The sequence below is a fragment of the Triticum aestivum genome, chromosome 6A (genome assembly GCF_018294505.1).
Source record: "Triticum aestivum cultivar Chinese Spring chromosome 6A, IWGSC CS RefSeq v2.1, whole genome shotgun sequence".
Lineage (NCBI taxonomy): Eukaryota > Viridiplantae > Streptophyta > Magnoliopsida > Poales > Poaceae > Triticum > Triticum aestivum.
Genome location: NC_057809.1, coordinates 516730856 through 516755499, shown reverse-complemented (window position 1 = coordinate 516755499; position 24644 = coordinate 516730856). Strand labels below are relative to the sequence as shown.

Genomic DNA, 24644 nt, shown 5'->3' with positions numbered 1-24644 from the left:
TCTTGTCTTTAACAAGGAGGAATCTAGCCCAAAAGTGGTGGACTATTTCCTCAGGTTGCTGCCGCACGTAAATTAGGTCGCATACATCTGGAGGACCTGAGTTGTTTGGGGAATATTGTATGTGGTAGGTGGGCAGACTGAAATCCAAATCATGACCCCTTATCGCATCCGGAATTTGAAGAATCCGCGAGGTCACCGGTCCAGGGTCTGGAGCGTCCTGGCGGTCTTCGGGCTCAACGCCGGGTTCTATGTTTGGAGGACATGAGGTCTCTTCCTGAAGATGGGTATCCGGCTCGTGTGACTCGGAAATTCGAACATAGCTTGTTCTCAACTTGGGGGGAGAAGTATCATCGGCCTGTTCTTCCACGACCGCTACCATATGGGTGATCGGCGGGGACCTGATTTCCCTCTGATCAAGTTTAAGCCCAATCCAATCGTAGTCTATTGCTACTCCCAGGGCGGCGATGCGATCAAGTAGTTCGTTTAAAGACGAAATATCTGTTGGATCCATCTTTTTGGGGTGTTTGAGGCCGACCTGAAGACGATGTTTAGCGATTTCGAGGGCCGCCCTTGGCTTAAAGGCCGTATGGGCGCCCATGGTGAAACCGCCGAGCTGGAGGAGATGTCCCGGAGCTAGGGTTTCTCCCGAGGTGATGTTATCGTCAATGACGAGGCGAGCCATCGATCCTACCGTCGACGGCACAGTGGAACTCTCAATGAAAGCACCAATGTCATTGTCAAAACCAGCTGATCTCGGGTAGGGGGTCCCGATTTGTGCGTCTGAGGATCGAAGGAAACATGAGACAAGGGTGACACGATGTTTACCCAGGTTTAGGCCCTCTTAATGGAGGTAAAACCCTACGTCCTACTTGATTGTATTTGATGAGTATAGGGGTTACAAGAGTTGATCTACCTCGAGATCGTAATGGCTAAACCTTATATGTCTAGCCTATGTGATTTGTGATAGCCTCTATGGACTAAACCCTCCGGTTTATATAGACACCGGAGGGGCCTAGGGTTGTACAGAGTCGGTTTACAGAGAAAGGAAACTACACATCCGGTCGTCGAGCTTGCCATCCACGCAATGGAGAGTCCCATCCGGACACGGGGGAAGGCCTTCTATCTTGTATCTTCATGGCCCATCAGTCCGGCCCATGCTACACAGCCCGGACACCCGAGGACCCCATAATCCAGGACTCCCTTACCCCTTGTGTCAAATCAATAAATTTGGGTTGAATACTCTACCCTCGAAAACTGTTACAATCACCTATACTTGTGCAGCGTAATACTTCTACAGTTGAGTTGCTCAAGACCAAGAGTGACCAGATGACATATCTACTCCTAGCTACCCAGAGGACCGAGCAAGGCTTTCATAACCTTGTGAAGAAGCAGGAGAGATTAGAGTGGATCATGAAAACTAAGTTCAGTTCTCTTGATGTCAAGGTGACAGGGATGGCCACCAATTTGGAGAAGCTTAAGGCAGATGTTGAGGCACATATGAGTGATTCTGGTGAGCAGATGACCACACAATACCAGACACAACCTAGATATGCTTCCATAGTTGCCCCGACCACTTTTATGGAACCCCCAGTATCTACCCCACTAGTTCAACAGACTTCCTCAGAAGCATTTGCAGACGAACTTCTCTCCACTCCATTGACTCACACCGGTGCTGCTAGCTAGAGGACTGCTTCATCACCAGCTGTCGTGGATCGAGCCCAGAGCGACGCTTCACTCTAGATAATTCGAGTTTTTTAGTAACTTGTTGCCAAAGAGGGAGAGTGATATTGATTGTTAGGGATTTCAGCGAGAGACTGTATTATTTTGCTTTTTATTTGCTTTGGTTTTTGAGATACAGTGATTTTCTTTGGTTGTAAATCTTATGTCGTGTGTGACCGTACTTTGTTTGCTTATCATACTCCTGCTATCATTTGCTTATTCTTGATGTTATGGTCATTCACATGTGTGCTTGGTGATGAGTGCTTATTGTATCCATTCATATTCTTTTGTGGACTCCACCAAGATATATGTGCCATGGAAGAGTTATCCCATGGCCCTAATCGATTGTGCATTTTCATTCAAACATAAATTTCCAATATTGCACAAATTTAGGGGTAGCCCTTGCTTATCACATACTTCTCAAAGCGACGATGTTATTCAATGACTATACTTATGTCGAAGCCTTGATCTATATGTTGTCATCAATTACTAAAAAAGGGAGACTGAAAGTGCAACTAATCCTCGGGTGGTTTTGGTAATGCATAACAACATATGCATCATTCAACTAATGCCTACTCAAACAATATTTCAGGAAAGTTCAATTAGGTATGGCGATAGATATGAATGTGGACCCCTAAAATGCAATGGAAAAACATTGGCAAAGCTTCTACACTCTACATTTATAATTAAGTGATCAAAGTTCACATTGAGTCCATAGGAAAGAAAATACTACTAAAATGGAAGAGATTTTGATAATAGACTAACTGCTCAAGTGCTTAGAGATATTGCTCCAAAACCCTTAGCCACACTCTCACATTTAGCTATATCCAAAACCCTAAAGTCATTCTCGGTCCCACCGAACCACTCCTATCCGGACCTACCGAGAAACACTAGACATAGCCACTGCCTAAACCCAACTTTGTACCACCGAAGAGCACTTGTCAACCTTCTGTTGCCTATTGATCTCATCTCAAAAAATTCGAATGGTTGCAATCGGTCTCACCGAATTGTGAAAAGTGATTAGGTCATCACCCATCGGTCTCACCGAGTTGTTTCATCTGGTCTCACTGAAAAGCCTAAGTTCAAACCTTTTGCATTAGTCGGTCTCACCGAGTGTGTTCATCCGGTCTCACCGAGTAGTGCATAAAGGTGTGTAACGGTTAGGTTTTTGGTGCTGCCTATATATATACCCCCACCCATTCTACCAACTCTCAGAGAGCAACGAGGACGAAACCACAACTTCCCATATTCATTTTCTGAGAGAGAACCACCTACACTTGTATTGAAATTAAGGGGATTATACTCCAACCTTTTATCCTTGATTTCTAGCCTCGCTAAGTTGCTTTCCACTCCAATCCTTCTCCTACTACATAGCCAAATCTGTTAGAGTGATTGAGCGTTGAGGAATGAGGACTATCTTTTGAAGCACAAGAGCAAGGAGTCCATCATCAACAACAACATCTATTACCTTCTGGAGAGTGTTGTCTCCTAGATTGGTTAAGTGTCACTTGGGAGCCTCCAAGCTTGTGGAGTTGAACCAAGGAGTTTGTAAGGGTAAGGTGATCACCTAGTGTAAAGATCTACCGGAGTGAGGCTAGTCCTTGGGTTTAAGTCATGATGACATAGACAAGGTTGCTTCTTCGTGGACCCTTTGTGGGCGGAGCCCTCCGTGGACTCGCACAGTCATTACCCTCCGTAGGTTAAAGTCTCCATCAGCGTGGATGTACGATAGCATCATCTATCAGAACCACGAGAAAAATCACCGTGTCTTCATTGTGTTTGGTTTTCTCCGACCCCTCATTTACGTTCATACGCAAAGTCTTTACTTTCTGTTGCCTACTATCTTAGACTTGCATGTGTAGAGTGTGACAAGACTTGTTAGAATTGTTAAAATTTGTGAAGAACTAAAATTGCGAAAATGATAAGTTTTAATTTGTCAAGTAGTCTAATCATCCCCTCTAAACCTACTTGCGATCATACATGTTCTATCTGCAATACCGGAGCCAATGGCAGCAGCAGTGATGTGGCTTCTGGACATGTGAGTCGGCCAAGAGTTTTGCTTCACAATCTCATTCTTTCCGGTTGACTCGGCTAGTCGCCATGTTGTTGCCCATTCTACTTTGCATGTAAAACATTGTAACCGGACGCTGTATTTCATATGAGATAGATGCCATGTATCTCTCATTTTTAGTTGTCGTAGAAATGAACATGCAAGGTGCACTAATTTTGAATGTCAAGTTGGAAAACTTCAATTGTCTTGTAGAAATGATAGGCAAGGTGCAATCCCTTTGCATGAAACAAACAATCCTTTTGTTTGATATATAATAACATGGTGTGGTGTTTGGAAGTCGAATCTAATCAAAACAACAATATAGTTCAAAGGTATTACAGACTTTTCACTGACTATACCACAAATAAACCGGAAAACAAGCACCGAAAACTACTAGCTGACTTATTATCTGGAGCTTATTCTCATAGGAGCTTATCTGAAGCTTATTTTCACAGGACCTTATTTTCACATGATAGCTCAAAAGAACTGACAAATTGACAATAAGACCAATAATTATTTCAAAGCAAGACAGAACATACTCGCTCCTATAAACTAAAATATAGGAAATTTCCATCTCTTGACGCTCTATATGATACGTTTGATTTAGTGCTATGTTTGGATAAAAACAAGATTCATGAGCCGTGTCTCCATGGACAATGTACGTGTGGGGACTTGGTCCAGGACGTCGATCTACTAATTTACAACATCAGATTGCGCCACTAAGATCTAAAATATCTCATGTCGACCAACCCATCAATACCACCACAGATCAGCGTAGGAGGAAAACCATCGATGATTGGGCAACACCTACGTATGTGCCTGTGTGTTGCCTACGCAGGGAGGAAGCAGCGTGACGAACTGGTTACTCGCCCTACGCATGCACACCCGTTCGTCGTCCCACGTGGCCACGTACGTACGTACGCATGCATTGCTGTGCATGTACGCACGCTTTCCAAGTTGCCAATATGGCATACATATACTCGTATATACATATATACTCCTATGTGTGTGTGAAAAGTCGTCTAGGAGGCCTGTTACAAGCTGCGTGGCTGTGTCCCGGGGCTCTATAAATAAGGTATGCGAGGATGTAGAGATGCAAGCCAACCAGCTCCAGCAATGGCCGGCGCTCAGAGCAAGGACCGATATGCTAGGAAGCTGCTGCTTCTCTTGCTGTGCGGCGGCTACTATTCTGTCGTTGCTCGTGCAGCCGATGATGCACGTAGCTATAAGGTTCTCGCCGTCGGCTCACTCAAGGCTGAAGTCGTCTGCTCAGGTACGTACATCGAGGTTTTACGTTTGTCCCGGGTCAAATTTCTTTATTTTTGATCCCGCCTCCAGAAAAAAAGATAATGTCTATATTGAATCCAATGATACTAATTTGATGTTGTAGATGTGGGTGTGTATTTTTTCACATTTTGTAATTCATCAGTTGCTTGAAAATCCAAATACGCATCAGTCGATTTTGCGCGAAGCCCGGTATGCGGACATCAGATGAAACCATGGTGGGGTTTAGAGGGAGGACGGCGGGCGGCACCTTAGACATGGCGGGAGCAGGCGGTTGGGCCTATGGTCGCGAGGTGGAAGAAGGGTTGGGGACGCAAGCCAGTGTTGGCTGTTGGATTGAAGTCCGACGGCTGAAAAAATCGACTGATTTTGAATTTTGTAAAGCAGCTGATGCATAGTTTTTCTACGATGAACAAATCTAAAACCTTCCAGCACTTTGAAACGGAAGGAGTATGTTCTATTCTATGCATGCACACTCACATGCAGTTCCAGCAGTACAATTGCCTGCCGATCCTGTACAGTTTTTATCGTTTATATCCCGTTTCTTAATTTTGCAGTAACTCCAGCGCCGTCCAGTGGAGCTACGGTGCCGCTAAACCACCGGCATGGCCCGTGCTCGCCGGCGCCATCCGCAAAGGTGCCAACCATCCTGGAGCTGCTCCAGCATGACCAACTCCGAGCCAAGTACATCCAACGGAGGTGGTCTGGGAAGAAGGGCACCGACGACCTCCAGCCGTTGGACCTCACCCTGCCGACTACCCTGGGAACTGCCCTGGACACGCTGGAGTATGTTATCACCATCGGCATCGGCTCCCCGGCGGTGACCCAGACCATGATGATCGACACCGGCAGCGACGTGTCATGGGTGCGCTGCAACTCCACGGACGGGACGACGCTCTTCGATCCCAGCAAGTCGACCACGTACGCCCCGTTCTCTTGCAGCTCCGCGGCGTGCACACAGCTTGGAAACAATGGCAACAACTGCTCAAACTCGCAGTGCCAGTACATGGTCCAGTACGGCGACGGCTCCAACACCACCGGCACGTACGGCTCCGACACGCTGGCGCTAAGCGCCTCGGACACGGTCAAGGGTTTCCAGTTCGGTTGCAGTCACCACGAGGAGGGCTTCAACCGCGAAAAATTCGACGGGCTCATGGGGCTCGGCGGCGACGCGCAGTCGCTCGTGTCGCAGACGGCGGCGACGTACGGCAAGTCCTTCTCGTACTGCCTCCCGCCGACCAACCGCACATCCGGGTTTCTCACCTTCGGCGCGCCGAACGTGACGTCCGCCTTCGTGACGACGCCGATGCTCAGATGGCCACGGGTGCCGACGTTCTACGGCGTGCTTCTCCAGGACATATCCGTGGGCGGAACTCTGCTCGGAATACAGCCCACCGTCCTCTCCAACGGATCGGTGATGGACTCTGGTACTATCCTCACGCGGCTACCACGGAGGGCCTACTCGGCGCTCTCGTCGGCGTTCAGATCCGGCATGACCCGGTACCCGCGGGCGGCCCCCGTCGGCATCCTGGACACCTGCTACGACTTCACCGGGCTAAGAAACTTCTCTGTCCCGACCGTCGAGCTGGTGTTCGACGGCGGCGCGGTCATGGACCTCGATTATGACGGGATCATGATCTCAGACTGCCTCGCGTTCGCTGCCACCAGCGGCGTTAGCATCATCGGCAACGTGCAGCAACGGACGTTCGAAGTGCTGCACGACGTCGGCCAGGGCGTTTTTGGCTTCCGGTCAGGCGCGTGCTCATAGTTTTCGGCGACGGGCACGCGTGTTTGCCATGTAAGGGGCACCAAGGCCAAGGGCTCGTTCGAATTTCGGATGCAGAATAATGCCCGGTAGGGGATTGCTAAATCTCAGTCGACTGAGATTGAACTAAGTCTCGGTCTTTTTTTTTTGCGGGAACACTTGTATTATTCAAATGACAATGTCCTTACAATCATCAAGGGAAATACTCAAGATTTCCTCTGGCCTAGATCCTAGTCAGGTCATAGTTCGCCCCTCAACTCGAGCAAACCTAGCTAAACTATCACTAGCTTTGTTTTGGGCACGCAATACATGAGTAATATAAGTTTGTCTAAGACGAAATAAAAGTCAAATTTCATTCACCAAGGAGGCATAAACTGAACGATCAACTTCCTCAGAAAATATCAAAGATACTGCCATGCTTGAATCAGATTCAATTGCAACAGGTAGATCAGATCTTTGTATGGCAAGTGATAATCCTTCCATGATCCCACATAGCTCAGCTTCTAGTGGATCTCTGCAAGAAAATAGTAATCTACATGCCGAGAAGATGATCTTGCCCTCATTGTCTCGAAGAATCATACCAGCACCAGCATCATCGCTTGCTACAAACGAGCCATCAACATTCAATTTGGCCCAGCCATTAGCAGGCGGTACCCATCTAGCTTCAGATATCGCTTGTTGTGGTGGTGTGAACGCCGCCCCAACATGCTGATCAAAAGATATATATCCCTTTCCTTTCGGTGGATCCATCTCCGAATTTAACTTGATGCCAATTAATTCATCCAGATATCTCCTCAAAAAGCTCACCGAGGACTCCGTGACCGGCGCTGGCTTGTGATGCACAATTTCATTACCCACATACCAACTCCTTCAGAAGATGAGCAACATTTTAGTACGATCAATATCACATAACTAGTCGAGCGCATGAAGGAGCCATTCCTTACCAGTGTTCACGAAGGAATCCATTGCTGGCAGTTTCCATACGTTAGACATTTCTCTGTACAAATCTCGACCTCGTTGGCACCTTAAGAACGAGTGGAAATTATCTTCTACCTCCATTCCACACACCGGGCAGCCACTTATCGTTTCCAAACCAATTTTGTTCTTGTTCTTCCATGCTGGGAGGGCATCCGTCGCCATTCGCCAAGCAAAATTGCGGATCGTCGGCGGCACATTACTCTTCCAAATAAGTTTCTAGCAGCTTCTCCCCCCAGATCTCGAAGTACTGCTAGAAGCCAAATTTGCACCATGAACTTCATGAAAAGCAACCTGATAAGCTGACTTGACTGAAAAAATTTCATTTTTACTCGCCCCCCAAGCGATCACGTCCTCATCCAACCTAGGAGACGCCCGTATTTTCATTATCTCACATCTGCATACAAAAAATATTGCTACAATAAATCTACCTTCCAAGACCCATTGGGATTGAGAAGGTCAGAAACAAAACGAATGCGGCATCGGCACTGTAGGGAAATAGGTTTGTACGAAAACGGCCTTGGTATCTAATTGTCCCTCCAAATCCGAATGCTCCTTCGATTTCCCACCCTCCATATCAGCCCTTTTTTCAACAGATCAAGACCATGGCTGATAGCTTGCGAAGATGAGGATGCATTACCTGTGAAAACCGTATCCTCCAACTTGCCATAAGGATAATACTTCGCTTTAAGCACTTGAGCACACATGCTCTCCGGTTTTGATATTAATTGTTGGGGAACATAGTAATTTCAAAATTTTCCTACGCACACGCAAGATCATGGTGATGCATAGTAACAAGAGGGGAGAGTGTGATCTACATACCCTCGTAAACCGACAGCGGAAGCGTTATGGCAACGCGGTTGATGTAGTCGTACGTCTTCACGGCCCGACCGATCAAGCACCGAAACTACGGCACCTCCGAGTTCTAGCACACGTTCAGCTCGATGACGATCCCCGGACTCCAATCCAGCAAAGTGTCGGGGAAGAGTTCCGTCAGCACGACGGCGTGGTGAAAATCTTGATGTTCTACTGTCACAGGGCTTCGCCTAAGCACCACTACAATATTATCGAGGACTATGGTGAAGGGGGCACCGCACACGGCTAAGAGAACGATCTTAGAGATCAACTTGTGTGTCTAGGGGTGCCCCCTGCCCCCGTATATAAAGGAGCCAAGGGGGGGTGCGGCCGGCCCTAGGAGGAGGCGCGCAGGAGGAGTCCTACTCCTACCGGGAGTAGGACTCCCCCCCCCCTTTCCCTAGTTGGATTAGGACTTGGGGAAGAAGAGAGGGAAGAAAGGAAAGGGGGGGCGCCGCCCCCCTCCTTGTCCAATTCGGACTTGGGGGGGGGGGGGAGGGGCGCGCGGCAGCCCCTAGGCCTCCTCTCCTCTTCCTCCACTAGGCCCATTAAGGACCATTAGGTTACCGGGGGGTTCCGGTAACCTCCTGGTACTCCAGTAAAATCCCGATTTCACCCGGAACACTTCCAATGTCCAGACATAGGCTTCCAATATATCAATATTTATGTCTCGACCATTTCGAGACTCCTCGTCATGTCCGTGATCATATCCGGGACTCCGAACTAACTTCGGTACATCAAAATATATAAACTCATAATGAAACTGTCATCGTAACGTTAAGCGTGCGGACCCTACGGGTTCGAGAACAATGTAGACATGACCGAGACATGTCTCCGGTCAATAACCAATAGCGGAACCTGGATGCTCATATTGGCTCCCACATATTCTACGAAGATCTTTTATCGGTCAGACCGCATAACAACATACTTTGTTCCTTTTGTCATCGGTATGTTACTTGCCCGAGATTCGATCGTCGGTATCTCAATACCTAGTTCAATCTCGTTACCGGCAAGTCTCTTTATTCGTTTTGTAATACATCATCTCACAACTAACTCATTAGTTGCAATGCTTGCAAGGCTTATGTGATGTGCATTACCGAGAGGGCCCAGAGATACATCTCCGACAATCGGAGTGACAAATCCTAATCTCGAAATACGCCAACCAAACATGTACCTTTGGAGACACCTGTAGAGCTCCTTTATAATCACCCAGTTACGTTGTGACGTTTGGTAGCACACAAAGTGTTCCTCCGGCAAATGGGAGTTGCATAATCTCATAGTCATAGGAACATGTATAAGTCATGAAGAAAGCAATAGCAACATACTAAACGATTGGGTGCTAAGCTAATGGAATGGGTCATGTCAATCACATCATTCTCCTAATTATGTGATCCCGTTAATCAAATGACAACACATGTCTATGGTTAGGAAACATAACCATCTTTGATTAACGAGCTAGTCAAGTAGAGGCATACTAGTGACATTTAGTTTGTCTATGTATTCACACAAGTATTATGTTTCCGGATAATACAATTCTAGCATGAACAATAAACATTTATCATGATATAAGGAAATAAAATAATAACTTTATTATTGCCTCTAGGGCATATTTCCTTCAGTCTCCCACTTGCACTAGTGTCAATAATCTAGATTACACAGTAATGATTCTAACACCCATGGAGCATTGGTGCTGATCATGTTTTGCTCGTGGAAGAGGCTTAGTCAATGGGTCTGCTACATTCAGATCCGTATGTATCTTGCAAATCTCTATGTCTCCCACCTGGACTAGATCCCGGATGGAATTGAAGCGTCTCTTGATGTGCTTGGTTCTCTTGTGAAATCTAGATTCCTTTGCCAAGGCAATTGCACCAGTATTGTCACAAAAGATTTTCATTGGACCCGATGCACTAGGTATGACACCTAGATCGGATATGAACTCCTTCATCCAGACTCCTTCGTTTGCTGCTTCCGAAGCAGCTATGTACTCCGCTTCACATGTAGATCCCGCCACAACGCTTTGTTTAGAACTGCACCAACTGACAGCTCCACCGTTTAATGTAAACACGTATCCGGTTTGCGATTTAGAATCGTCCGGATCAGTGTCAAAGCTTGCATCAACGTAACCATTTACGATGAGCTCTTTGTCACCTCCATATATGAGAAACATATCCTTAGTCCTTTTCAGGTATTTCAGGATGTTCTTGACCGCTGTCCAGTGATCCACTCCTGGATTACTTTGGTACCTCCCTGCTAGACTTATAGCAAGACACACATCAGGTCTGGTACACAGCATTGCATACATGATAGAGCCTATGGCTGAAGCATAGGGAACATCTTTCATTTTCTCTCTATCTTCTGCATTGGTCGGGCATTGAGTCTTACTCAATTTCACACCTTGTAACACAGGCAAGAATCCTTTCTTTGCTTGATCCATTTTGAACTTCTTCAAAACTTTGTCAAGGTATGTGCTTTGTGAAAGTCCAATTAAGCGTCTTGATCTATCTCTATAGATCTTAATGCCCAATATGTAAGCAGCTTCACCGAGGTCTTTCATTGAAAAACTCTTATTCAAGTATCCCTTTATGCTATCCAGAAATTCTATATCATTTCCGATTAGTAATATGTCATCTACATATAATATCAGAAACGCTACAGAGCTCCCACTCACTTTCTTGTAAATACAGGCTTCTCCAAAAGTCTGTACAAAACCAAATGCTTTGATCACACTATCAAAGCGTTTATTCCAACTCCGAGAGGCTTGCACCAGTCCATAAATGGATCGCTGGAGCTTGCACACTTTGTTAGCTCCCTTTGGATCGACAAAACCTTCCGGCTGCATCATATACAACTCTTCTTCCAGAAATCCATTCAGGAATGCAGTTTTGACATCCATCTGCCAAATTTCATAATCATAAAATGCGGCAATTGCTAACATGATTCGGACAGACTTAAGCATCGCTACGGGTGAGAAGGTCTCATCGTAGTCAATCCCTTGAACTTGTCGAAAACCTTTTGCGACAAGTCGAGCTTTGTAGACAGTAACATTACCGTCAGCGTCAGTCTTCTTCTTGAAGATCCATTTATTCTCAATTGCTTGCCGATCTTTTGGCAAGTCAACCAAAGTCCACACTTTGTTCTCATACATGGATCCCATCTCAGATTTCATGGCTTCAAGCCATTTTGCGGAATCTGGGCTCACCATCGCTTCTCCATAGTTCGTAGGTTCATCATGATCTAGTAGCATGACTTCCAGAACAGGATTACCGTACCACTCTGGTGCGGATCTTACTCTGGTTGATCTACGAGGTTCAGTAGTATCTTGTTCTGAAGTTTCATGATCATCATCATTAGCTTCCTCACTAATTGGTGTAGGTGTCACAGAAACCGGTTTCTGTGATGTACTACTTTCCAATAAGGGAGCAGGTACAGTTACCTCATCAAGTTCTACTTTCCTCCCACTCACTTCTTTCGAGAGAAACTCCTTCTCTAGAAAGTTTCCGAATTTAGCAACAAAAGTCTTGCCTTCGGATCTGTGATAGAAGGTGTATCCAATAGTTTCCTTTGGATATCCTATGAAGACACATTTCTCCGATTTGGGTTCGAGCTTATCAGGTTGAAGCTTTTTCACATAAGCATCGCAGCCCCAAACTTTCAGAAACGACAACTTTGGTTTCTTGCCAAACCACAGTTCATAAGGCGTCGTCTCAACGGATTTTGATGGTGCCCTATTTAACGTGAATGCGGCCGTCTCTAAAGCATAACCCCAAAACGATAGCGGTAAATCAGTAAGAGACATCATAGATCGCACCATATCAAGTAAAGTACGATTACGACGTTCGGACACACCATTACCTGTGGTGTTCCGGGTGGCGTGAGTTGCGAAACTATTCCGCATTGTTTCAAATGTACACCAAACTCGTAACTCAAATATTCTCCTCCACGATCAGATCGTAGGAATTTTATTTTCTTGTTACGATGATTTTCAACTTCACTCTGAAATTCTTTGAACTTTTCAAATGTTTCAGACTTATGTTTCATTAAGTAGATATACCCATATCTGCTTAAGTCATCTGTGAAGGTGAGAAAATAACGATATCCGCCACGAGCCTCAACATTCATCGGACCACATACATCTGTATGTATGATTTCCAACAAATCTGTTGCTCTCTCCATAGTACCGGAGAACGGTGTTTTTGTCATCTTACCCATAAGGCACGGTTCGCAAGTACCAAGTGATTCATAATCAAGTGGTTCCAAAAGTCCATCAGTATGGAGTTTCTTCATGCGCTTTACACCGATATGACCTAAACGGCAGTGCCACAAATAAGTTGCACTATCATTATCAACTCTGCATCTTTTGGCTTCAACATTATGAATGTGTGTGTCACTACTATCGAGATTTAATAAGAATAGACCATTCTTCATGGGTGCATGACCATAAAAGATTTTACTCATATAAATAGAACAACCATTATTCTCTGATTTAAATGAATAACCGTCTCGCATCAAACAAGATCCAGATATAATGTTCATGCTCAACGCTGGCACCAAATAACAATTATTTAGGTCTAATACTAATCCCGAAGGTAGATGTAGAGGTAGCGTGCCGACCGCGATCACATCGACTTTGGAACCATTTCCCACGCGCATCGTCACCTCGTCCTTAGCCAATCTTCGCTTAATCCGTAGTCCCTGTTTCGAGTTGCAAATGTTAGCAACAGAACCAGTATCAAATACCCAGGTGCTACTGCGAGCATTAGTAAGGTACACATCAATAACATGTATATCACATATACCTTTGTTCACCTTGCCATCCTTCTTATCCGCCAAATACTTGGGGCAGTTCCGCTTCCAGTGACCAGTCTGCTTGCAGTAGAAGCACTCAGTTTCAGGCTTAGGTCCAGATTTGGGTTTCTTCTCTTGAGCAGCAACTTGCTTGCTGTTCTTTTTGAAGTTCCCCTTCTTCTTCCCTTTGCCCTTTTTCTTGAAACTAGTGGTCTTGTTGACCATCAACACTTGATGCTCCTTCTTGATTTCTACCTCCGCAGCTTTCAGCATTGCGAAGAGCTCGGGAATAGTCTTATTCATCCCTTGCATATTATAGTTCATCACGAAGCTCTTGTAGCTAGGTGGCAGTGATTGGAGAATTCTGTCAATGACGCAATCATCTGGAAGATTAACTCCCAATTGAATCAAGTGATTATTATACCCAGACATTTTGAGTATATGCTCACTGACAGAACTGTTCTCCTCCATCTTGCAGCTATAGAACTTATTGGAGACTTCATATCTCTCAATCCGGGCATTTGCTTGAAATATTAACTTCAACTCCTGGAACATCTCATATGCTCCATGACGTTCAAAACGTCGTTGAAGTCCCGATTCTAAGCCGTAAAGCATGGCACACTGAACTATCGAGTAGTCATCAGCTTTGCTCTGCCAGACGTTCATAACATCTGGTGTTGCTCCAGCAGCAGGCCTGGCACCCAGCGGTGCTTCCAGGACGTAATTCTTCTGTGCAGCAATGAGGATAATCCTCAAGTTACGGACCCAGTCCGTGTAATTGCTACCATCATCTTTCAACTTTGCTTTCTCAAGGAACGCATTAAAATTCAACGGAACAACAGCACGGGCCATCTATCTACAATCAAACATAAACAAGCAAGATACTATCAGGTACTAAGTTCATGATAAATTTAAGTTCAATTAATCATATTACTAAAGAACTCCCACTTAGATAGACATCCCTCTAATCCTCTAAGTGATCACGTGATCCAAATCAACTAAACCATGTCCGATCATCACGTGAGATGGAGTAGTTTCATTGGTGAACATCACTATGTTGATCATATCTACTATATGATTCACGCTCGACCTTTCGGTCTCCGTGTTCCGAGGCCATATCTGTATATGCTTGGCTCGTCAAGTATAACCTGAGTATTCCGCGTGTGCAACTGTTTTGCACCCGTTGTATTTGAACGTAGAGCCTATCACACCCGATCATCACGTGGTGTCTCAGCACGAAGAACTTTCGCAACGGTGCATACTCAGGGAGAACACTTCTTGATAATTAGTGAGAGATCATCTTAAAATGCTACCGTCAATCAAAGCAAGATAAGATGTATAAAAGATAAACATCACATGCAATCAATATAAGTGATATGATATGGCCATCATCATCTTGTGCTTGTGATCTCCATCTTCGAAGCATCGTCATGATCACCATCGTCACCGGCGCGACACCTTGATCATCATCGTAGCATCATTGTCGTCTTGCCAATCTTATGCTTCCACGACTATCGCTACCGCTTAGTGATAAAGTAAAGCATTACAACGCAATTGCATTGCATACAATAAAGCGACAACCATATGGCTCCTGCCAGTTGCCGATAACTCAGTTACAAAACATGATCATCTCATACAATAAAATTTAGCATCATGTCTTGACCATATCACATCACAACATGCCCTGCAAAAACAAGTTAGACGTCCTCTACTTTGTTGTTGCAAGTTTTACGTGGCTGCTACGGGCTTAGCAAGAACCGTTCTTACCTACACATCAAAACCACAACGATAGTTTGTCAAGTTGGTGCTATTTTAACCTTTGCAAGGACCGGGCGTAGCCACACTTGGTTCAACTAAAGTTGGAGAAACTCACACCCGCTAGCCACCTTTGTGCAAAGCACGTCGGGAGAACCGGTCTCGCGTAAGCGTACGCGTAATGTCGGTCCGGGCCGCTTCGTCCAACAATACCGCCGAACCAAAGTATGATATGCTGGTAAGCAGTATGACTTATATCGCCCACAACTCACTTGTGTTCTACTCGTGCATATAACATCAACGCATAAAACCTAGGCTCGGATGCCACTGTTGGGGAACGTAGTAATTTCAAAAATTTTCCTACGCACACGCATGCATAGCAACGAGAGGGGAGAGTGTGATCTACGTACCCTCATAGACCGACAGCGGAAGCGTTATGACAACGTGGTTGATGTAGTCGTACGTCTTCACGGCCCGACCGATCAAGTACCGAAACTATGGCACCTTTGAGTTCTAGCACACGTTCAGCTCGAATGACGATCCCCGGACTCTGATCCAGCAAAGTGTCGGGGAAGAGTTCCGTCAGCACGACGGCGTGGTGACGATCTTGATGTTCTACTGTCGCAGGGCTTCGCCTAAGCACCACTACAATATTATCGAGGACTATGGTGGAAGGGGGCACCGCACACGGCTAAGAGAACGATCTTAGAGATCAACTTGTGTGTCTAGGGGTGCCCCCTGCCCCCGTATATAAAGGAGCCAAGGGGGGTGCGGCCGGCCCTAGGAGGAGGCGCGCAGGAGGAGTCCTACTCCTACCGGGAGTAGGACTCCCCCCTTTCCCTAGTTGGATTAGGACTTGGGGAAGAAGGAAGAGAGGGAAGAAAGGAAAGGGGGGGGCGCCGCCCCCCTCCTTGTCCAATTCGGACTTGGGGGGGGAGGGGCGCGCGGCAGCCCCTAGGCCTCCTCTCCTCTTCCTCCACTAGGCCCATTAAGGCCCATTAGGTTACCGGGGGGTTCCGGTAACCTCCCGGTACTCCAGTAAAATGCCGATTTCACCCGGAACACTTCCGATGTCCAAACATAGGCTTCCAATATATCAATCTTTATGTCTCGACCATTTCGAGACTCCTCGTCATGTCCGTGATCACATCCGGGACTCCGAACTAACTTCGGTACATCAAAATATATAAACTCATAATGAAACTGTCATCGTAACGTTAAGCGTGCGGACCCTACGGGTTCGAGAACAATGTAGACATGACCGAGACATGTCTCCGGTCAATAACCAATAGCGGAACCTGGATGCTCATATTGGCTCCCACATATTCTACGAAGATCTTTTATCGGTCAGACCGCATAACAACATACTTTGTTCCCTTTGTCATCGGTATGTTACTTGCCCGAGATTCGATCGTCGGTATCTCAATACCTAGTTCAATCTCGTTACCGGCAAGTCTCTTTACTCGTTTCGTAATACATCATCTCACAACTAACTCATTAGTTGCAATGCTTGCAAGGCTTATGTGATGTGCATTACCGAGAGGGCCCAGAGATACCTCTCCGACAATCGGAGTGACAAATCCTAATCTCGAAATACGCCAACCCAACATGTACCTTTGGAGACACCTGTAGAGCTCCTTTATAATCACCCAGTTACGTTGTGACGTTTGGTAGCACACAAAGTGTTCCTCCGGCAAACGGGAGTTGCATAATCTCATAGTCATAGGAACATGTATAAGTCATGAAGAAAGCAATAGCAACATACTAAACGATTGGGTGCTAAGCTAATGGAATGGGTCATGTCAATCACATCATTCTCCTAATAATGTGATCCCGTTAATCAAATGACAACATATGTCTATGGTTAGGAAACATAACCATCTTTGATTAACGAGCTAGTCAAGTAGAGGCATACTAGTGATGTTTAGTTTGTCTATGTATTCACACAAGTATTATGTTTCCGGATAATACAATTCTAGCATGAACAATAAACATTTATCATGATATAAGGAAATAAAATAATAACTTTATTATTGCCTCTAGGGCATATTTCCTTCAGTAATCGCCATGCTTGACGAGCTAGCAAAGCTTGATTAAACATCCGGAAAACCCGAAAGCCAACACCACCTCTGTCTTTGCGTTGGAGTAGATGATCCCACCCCTTCCAATGCACTTTACGCTTACCATCCGCTGATCCCCAATAAAAATTCCTCAGCATTCTTGTAAGGTCGTCACAAACCGAATATGGAAGTTTGAAAACACCCATAATATAAGTAGGTAAGGACTGTGCTACTGATTTGATTAACACCTCGCGGCCCGGTTGAGCTAGCAGACCGTCACCCCACTGGATGCGGCGTTTTGTCAACCTTGCTTGTAGATTTTGGAACTTGCCCTTGGACATACGGCCCTCCGGGGTCGGCAGGCCAAGGTATTTTTCCTCAAACACCGTGCTAGTAACATTCAAAGCATCACGAACTTGAGCCTGAGCTACTTCAGGACAAGCGCAACCAAAGAATAAGGAACACTTGTTATAGTTTAGGTTTTGACCAGTAGCCGCACCATACATCATCAAGGCTGCTTTCACATTATTGGCCTGGGCCTTGAGGCCTCGAAGAATAGCAACGAATCATCAGCAAATAATAAGTGGGATACACCCGGAGCTCTCCTACAAACTTTCATAGGAGTGATTACGCCCATAGCCACCTTGTTCTTCAGAATAGTAGACAAACCATCCGCCACAAACAGAAATAAAAGAGGTGAGAGTGGGTCACCTTGCCGAAGACCATGCGACGGTGCAAATGAATCTAAGAGGGTTCCGTTAAGTTTGACAGAATATCTCACCGACGTGACACACATCATTACCCAATCAATCCATCGATGAGAGAAACCCAACTTTTGCATCACTTGCCTCAAGAATACCCAATCCACTCGATCATATGCTTTTGACAGATCAAGTTTATATGCACAAAAACTTTTTGTAGGATCATTCTCTTGTTTAATGTAGTGAAGACACTCAAAGGCCACCAAAGCATTGTCCGTAATCATTCTCCCCGGAATAAAAGCACTTTGTTCTGGAGATATTAGGTTGTCTAACAGAGGCCTCAATCGGTTGACCAAGCATTTGGAAATAACCTTATAAATCACATTACATAAACTGATTGGCCTATAGTCAGACATCTTTGTGGGGTTTGTGATCTTAGGAATAAAAACAATAGACGTGGAGTTTACCCCTTCAGGCATAATTCCCGTCCTAAAGAAATCCTTGACCGCTGCAAGAACATCATCTTTGAGTGTACCCCAGTTTCGCTGGAAAAGCCGGGCCGGGAAGCCATCCGGACCAGGGCCTTTAAAGGGCCAATTTGGAAAAGAGAATCAGCTATCACCTTATCAGAAAAAGGTGCTGTTAATCTAGCATTGTCCTCCTCCGTCACCTTAGACTCCAACAGCTCCAAGATTGGTGATGCATCCAGGGAGGGGTCAGCAGTAAAAATGTCGTGGAAATAGTCATTCGCCACCTTCCCCATCGTTGCACTGTCTGTATGCACCATGTCAATACTATCAACAAGTTCACGTATTTTATTTTTCCTTGCCCTCCAAACAGCCTTGCTATGAAAATACGTTGTATTGCGGTCTCCTTCCTTCAACCATGTAATTCGCGACCGTTGGAGCCACAACATTTCCTCTTGGTATAAAAGTTCATTCATCCTATCCGTTATCATTCTAATATCTGCTTTGTCTGCATTCATATGCATCAACTCCTCTAGCTGGCTGCGTGACTTTGCGATCTCTCTTCTTATATTCCCGAACTTCTTACTCCATGCTCCCAGCGATACCATAGTTTTTGAGAGGGCATCACGCAGCTGTGCCAGATTCTGCACCCCTCCAACTGCTGCCCACGCCTCCTTTATAACCTCCGGCAATGCAGCATCCCTTTCCCAAAATAATTCGTACCTTCTACTACTTTTGCCTGACGGACCCGGATCAACCGAGCCTTTCAACAAAACAGCCACATGGTCCGAGCACGGTGATGGGATATGCAAGACAGAAGAAAATGCAAACATGTTCCTCCACTCATTTGTTGCTACCGCTCTGTCCAGCCTGACCTTGACGTTGCTCGCCCTGCTGCGTTTGTTGTCATAGGTGAACGACACTCCAACGAAGCCGAGGTCTACAAGACCGCAAACCTCCATAGCATCTCAGAAGGCCACCATCTGGGCTGGTGGTCTTGGCGTGGCAGACATATGCTCAAAATCCCACATAGCCTCGTTAAAATCACCGATAGCTAGCCATGACAAGTCACTAACATTTTTCAGATTCTGTAACGCTGCCCACATGAGCGGTCTAATCTTAACTCTCGGCTCTCCATATACGCACGTAAAACTAAGTCTCAGTTGATGCTATATCCACAAGATCTTATGTGGAGATCCATGCAAAATTTTATTTTTATTCTTTCTTCTTGTTTCTTACTCCTTCCGTTCCGAATTATTTGTCGCGGGTATGAATGTATCTAGATGTATTTTAATTATAGATACATCTATTTCTGCGACACGTAATTTGGAATGGGGGAAGTACATGTTATATTATATCACTTGACTTAGGCTGGTCATAGTGGGGAGTAATTTAGACTAGTAACATAGATATGTTACTAGTCTATGTTACTACCTTCATAGTGGGTAGCGTCATAGGTGTGGTAACATAGTTGCCTTCATTTATTACTTTGTAGACTCATTATGCATTGGAAACCGCTATGTGATGGTAACATATTATGTTACTCTATTTGCCTCTCTCCTCATTAACTACTTGCCACATCACCATTTTTGCTTATGTGGCATCTATGTTACTACTTATGTTACTCCCACTGACCAGCCTTAGACTTGGTTAAGTCTCAGTCGGCTAAAACCTAGCCACACCCCGATATATGTGATAATACTACACACGGAAACAACCAACAAAGTTGTACGGACCGTCAGCATGCCCCTGACCCTTCTCGAATTGGCCCCTTTGATTTTTAGTAGTGGGGACCGCCTCACTTAACCAAATCTTAACTAATCAACTCTAACCACCCCGTTAATCCTCCGTAATCTGTTAGTGAGTCTAGCATTGCTCAGAATAATGTTGGATTATGCTTTCGATTGACAGGGATCTTAGATTATTAGAACAAAAAAAATGTGTCCAATCCAAACAAAATTGAGTCACATCAGAGTGCGTCAAAACAAGCTCTAAGTCGCTCAAATTTGTCAACTACTAGTAGTTTGTTTGATTGCAATCGTTTTGTGACAGCACCATGATGCTATATGTTTTGCACATATCTATTTCTGAGCCTGGTCTCGTCTGCACCAGGTGAACAGTGAATATAAAAAAAATACTAAAATTTAAAAAAAATCAAATTTTGTTTGGATGAAAGATGTTTCATGGCATGAGGTCCGTGCCAAATTTCAGCCCGTTCAGACATCTGACTAGCTCTTAGCAATAGAAACAAAATCGATCCAAACAGTATATTATTTCACAAACCTTAAATTTGTCTTTTTTGCTGAGAACTATTCAAATGTCCAAACGAACTGAAATTTAACACGGATATCACGCACTGAAACATCTTCCAATGAAAAAGAAATCAGTTTTTTTCTACTAATATCTTTTTATTTACGGTTCATGGCGGGTGCAGATGTGCTCAGGAGCCAAATCGCTGTAAGCAAATAATTTGAGACGGTGCCCAGCCTCATCTGTATCTGTGAACAGTAAAAATAAAAGAATAGCAGAAATTTTTAAGAAAATTGCATCCAAAATGCTTGAGTGTGCCAGGTGCTTGCGAAAATTCGTGGGTAAATGACTTTTAGGAGCTCGTGCCAAAAATGACAAAATCGCTTATGAACAGTGCATATTTTCAATCTTTCTCATACGCTTGATTTTTTTTTGCCATGAGCTCCTCGAATGTCGAAAGTGTACCAAATTTGTCATGAACATCACACATTCAACCATCTTGCACCATAAAAAATGGATTTTTAAATTCTTTTACTATTTTAAACAATTTTACTATTCGTAGCCGGGAGCATCCACACCTAGGTGCACAATAGCCAATGTTTTGCTGCTCAAGTTTTCTTTTGAAGGATAATAGGAGAGCTGGCATGATTCATTGTACAAAAGAGGCGGTACAGAGATATATGACCAGTTAATTAGAAGAAAACCACGCTAAAACCACCGGGCGGCCACCTAGCTACACTAGATCTAAGCACCACCACACCCATAATAGGAACAAAAGTACGATACAAATAACTAAGAGCATCTCCAGCTGCGTCCTCAGAAAGGCCTCCTTAGACGATTTTTTTCGCGTCGGCGCAGAAAAATCGCCCCAGTCACGTCCCCAGAAGCCTGATTTTTGCCGGCCTGGGCCGAAATTAGCACCGACGGACCCAGGCCGAACCCGGCGCATAGGAGGGCGCTCGGGGACGCCGGGGCGAGCGGTTTTGGCACAAAAGAGCCGCGGGCCCACCGCGTCAACGACACCGCGCGTCGTCTTCCTCCCACGCCTCGGTTTTCCGAGGGGAATCAATGGCAAGGCCGCCGCCGGTCAGTCTTATCATTGATTCCTCACAGGCGGCGCGTCACGGGACGGCGTCGACGCCTCCCCTCCCTCGCACGCGTACACACCGGCACGGCGCGGCTATATAAAGCCGGCGGCTTCCCTCGCCTCTAGCCACACCAGCCCTAGCCCTAGCCGCCCTAGCCGCCGAGCTCTGCCTCTTCCGAGAACCGCCGCCGAGCCCCCCCCCCTCTCCCGAGCGCCGCCGTCGAGCCCTCACTCTCCCTCCCCTCCCGATGGCCGAGAGTTTCCCCGGAGACGAGGCGGCGGCCAACGGCTTCGGCCGCCGCTCGCTCCGTGAACAGGAGTCTTGGCTCCTGTTTCAGGCGAACATGCCGGCGCCGCCGGACATGCGCGCCGGGCCGACGGGCTGGAAGCTCAGCAACGGGGGAGTGCCCATTCCCCCGCTGCCCGACGCCGTGTCCAAACCCGGGTCCTTCGCCGAGGAGCGCCGCCGAGGCCGCGACGAAGGAAGAGTCGTCGTCATCGACGACGACGCGCCACCACCGCCACCAGTCCGCCATGGCGACGCCGGGTCCAGCAGGGGCGCCCGCGTCAAGGAGGAGAAGGCCGACGACGAGGATGGCGGCGACGACAGCGACTACTCGGTGTTCATCAAGTTTCTTTTAGATTAGTTTATATATTTGCTATGTAATGAAAATTGACGAATTTTGTCCAAATATATGCCCAAATTGGCCGGAATTTGTCGTGTTTAGCCAAACGTCGCCGAATTGTACCGAGATTTGCTATACTTTTCTTTATTTAATCGCGTCTAGGGACGGCCCTGGGGCCGGCGGCTGGGGACCAACTCGCCCCCAGACCCATATTTTGCGCCGGCTCACCCCCAAGCGGCGATTTTAGGCGCCCCTTGGGGGGCCAACGGCTGGAGATGCTCTAAACCACACTCCACACTAGCACCGGCAGTTATGTCATCGCCTATCGCCCATCGCACTCACAACCCGACGACTTCGACCTCGCCACAAAGCTGCCATCAGGGAGAGTAACTTGATCTACTACATCAGGAGCACAGCCACCACGACCAAGTCTGACAATCACTGCAATGATGCCATCAAGGAGAGAATTCAGAGCCGAAAAGGATCAAATTTGGGGCTCTCCTTCGTCGAAAGGGATGACAAACACTCACAACCAGGCGAGGAGTCGAGCCAAGCGCGGGAACAAGCCTAGCGGACATGTAATGATAAGTAGTCAAATCTAAGAAGAGGTCTCGTGATAATAAAAAGAACTTGAACAAAAGCGGTTCCACCAATACTCTTTTTGTGAGAAAGTGGTAGCTCTTAAGCCGTAAAAAACAGGGAGGCGTGTCACCCGATAAGACCGACACTATAACCGCGTAGCACAAAAACATGGGCCGCATGGTGCGCTTTAGGCTAGTCATAGTGGGAGTGACTTAACTAGTAACATAACATATCCCGAGACAAGTTTGCATATGTGACATCTAGTTAATGAGGAGAGAGGTGTTTGGAGTAACATATTATGTTACCATCACATAACGCTTCCCAAGAAATATTGAGTTTATAAGCTAATAAATGCAACCATATATGATACTACTTCTATGACACTTTGCATTATGAAGGTAGTAACATAGACTAGTGTCATATGTATGACACTAGTCTAAGTTACTCCCCACTATGACTAGCCTTAGACTAGCCACAATGGATAGTAACATAGACTAGTAACATGGGCATGTTACTACCTCTATAATGGGAAATACTATATATGTGGTAACATGCAATACTTTATTTATTACGCTATAGACACATTTTACCTTGATATGTGTGATGTTACTCATAATAGTAGTAACTAACTATGTTACTACTTTCATCTCTTTCCTTATTTATTGCATTTCAAATCATCTATTTAATGTAGATATATGTGATGTTATTATCTACTCTCATTGTGGGTAGTCTTAGTACAAAAACTCTCAAAGTGTAACACTGGAGTACACAAACTTGGAATCATGTGACAAAAAAGTCGTCAACGAATCAGAAGCCGCGGTTTGGCAATCTTTCTAATACATCCATCGCGGTCTACGTGAATGAACCTGTGGTACTTAGCATTGTGCTCGAGGCAGCTCGGCTGGTGTCGTTTAAATTTTGCGATCTCATCCTATCACTCTTCACTCGTTCTATATTTAGGACGTGTGCACACGGGAACACACATTTCCCTCCTAACTCCTTGAAACACCTAAATCCCCAAGTCACTTGGTGGCGGTTCATGCTTGTGTTCACCTCATCGTGGGATCTGCGCTCAGCATGTCCACCGCCACCTCTTCAGACTAGCCACAGTGGGAGTAATTTCAACAGTAATATCGAGTCCAACTCAGCAAATTTGCTTATGTGGCAATGGGTTAATGAGGAGAGAGATAGTTACAGTAATTTAGCTAGTTACTGTAACATCACATGTCCCAAGGCAATATGAGTCTATAACCTAATAAATGAAGGTTTGCATGTTACCACACTTATGTTACTACCCACTATGAAGGTAGTAACATAGTTTAGGGATATGTGTATGTTACTAGTGTATGTTACTCTCCATTGTGGCTAGTCTCAAGCTTGAGCAGGCAGCCCCGGTCACCCAACGATTTTCCCCGTGCAGTGCCTCGACTGTCGCACCGAGGTGAAGCTCCTCGTCTCGGGGATGGATTAGCACGAATGCCGGGTCTTCTACAAGTGCGACCGTGACGGAGTAAGTAATCGGCGCTGATCTCATTTGTTCTTGTTTTGGTCGGTGTCGATAATTTTCACTATATATTTAATTAGGTGATGTGGTTGCAAAATTGTAGCATGGTTGCAAATTCGGGCATTGGTAGCCGGAACACTGTGGTGGTTTACCATAAATACCTCATAGGTAATGCTATT

At 45.7% G+C, this 24644-nt stretch overlaps 1 protein-coding gene across 1 annotated transcript in view; it reads left to right on the top strand.

Moving 5' to 3' along the window:
- The window catches only part of LOC123130872 (aspartyl protease family protein At5g10770), a 31147-nt gene extending 6715 nt beyond the window's left edge, over positions 1-24432 (top strand). Inside the window, exons 4-10 of the mRNA XM_044550663.1 lie at positions 1303-1510; positions 4608-4678; positions 4977-5042; positions 5769-6802; positions 17566-17616; positions 22241-22373; positions 24382-24432. Of these exons, the coding sequence (XP_044406598.1) occupies positions 1303-1510; positions 4608-4678; positions 4977-5042; positions 5769-6802; positions 17566-17616; positions 22241-22373; positions 24382-24432 (1614 nt within the window). The remainder of the gene's footprint in view (positions 1-1302; positions 1511-4607; positions 4679-4976; positions 5043-5768; positions 6803-17565; positions 17617-22240; positions 22374-24381) is intronic.
- The last annotated feature ends 212 nt before the right edge of the window (positions 24433-24644 follow it).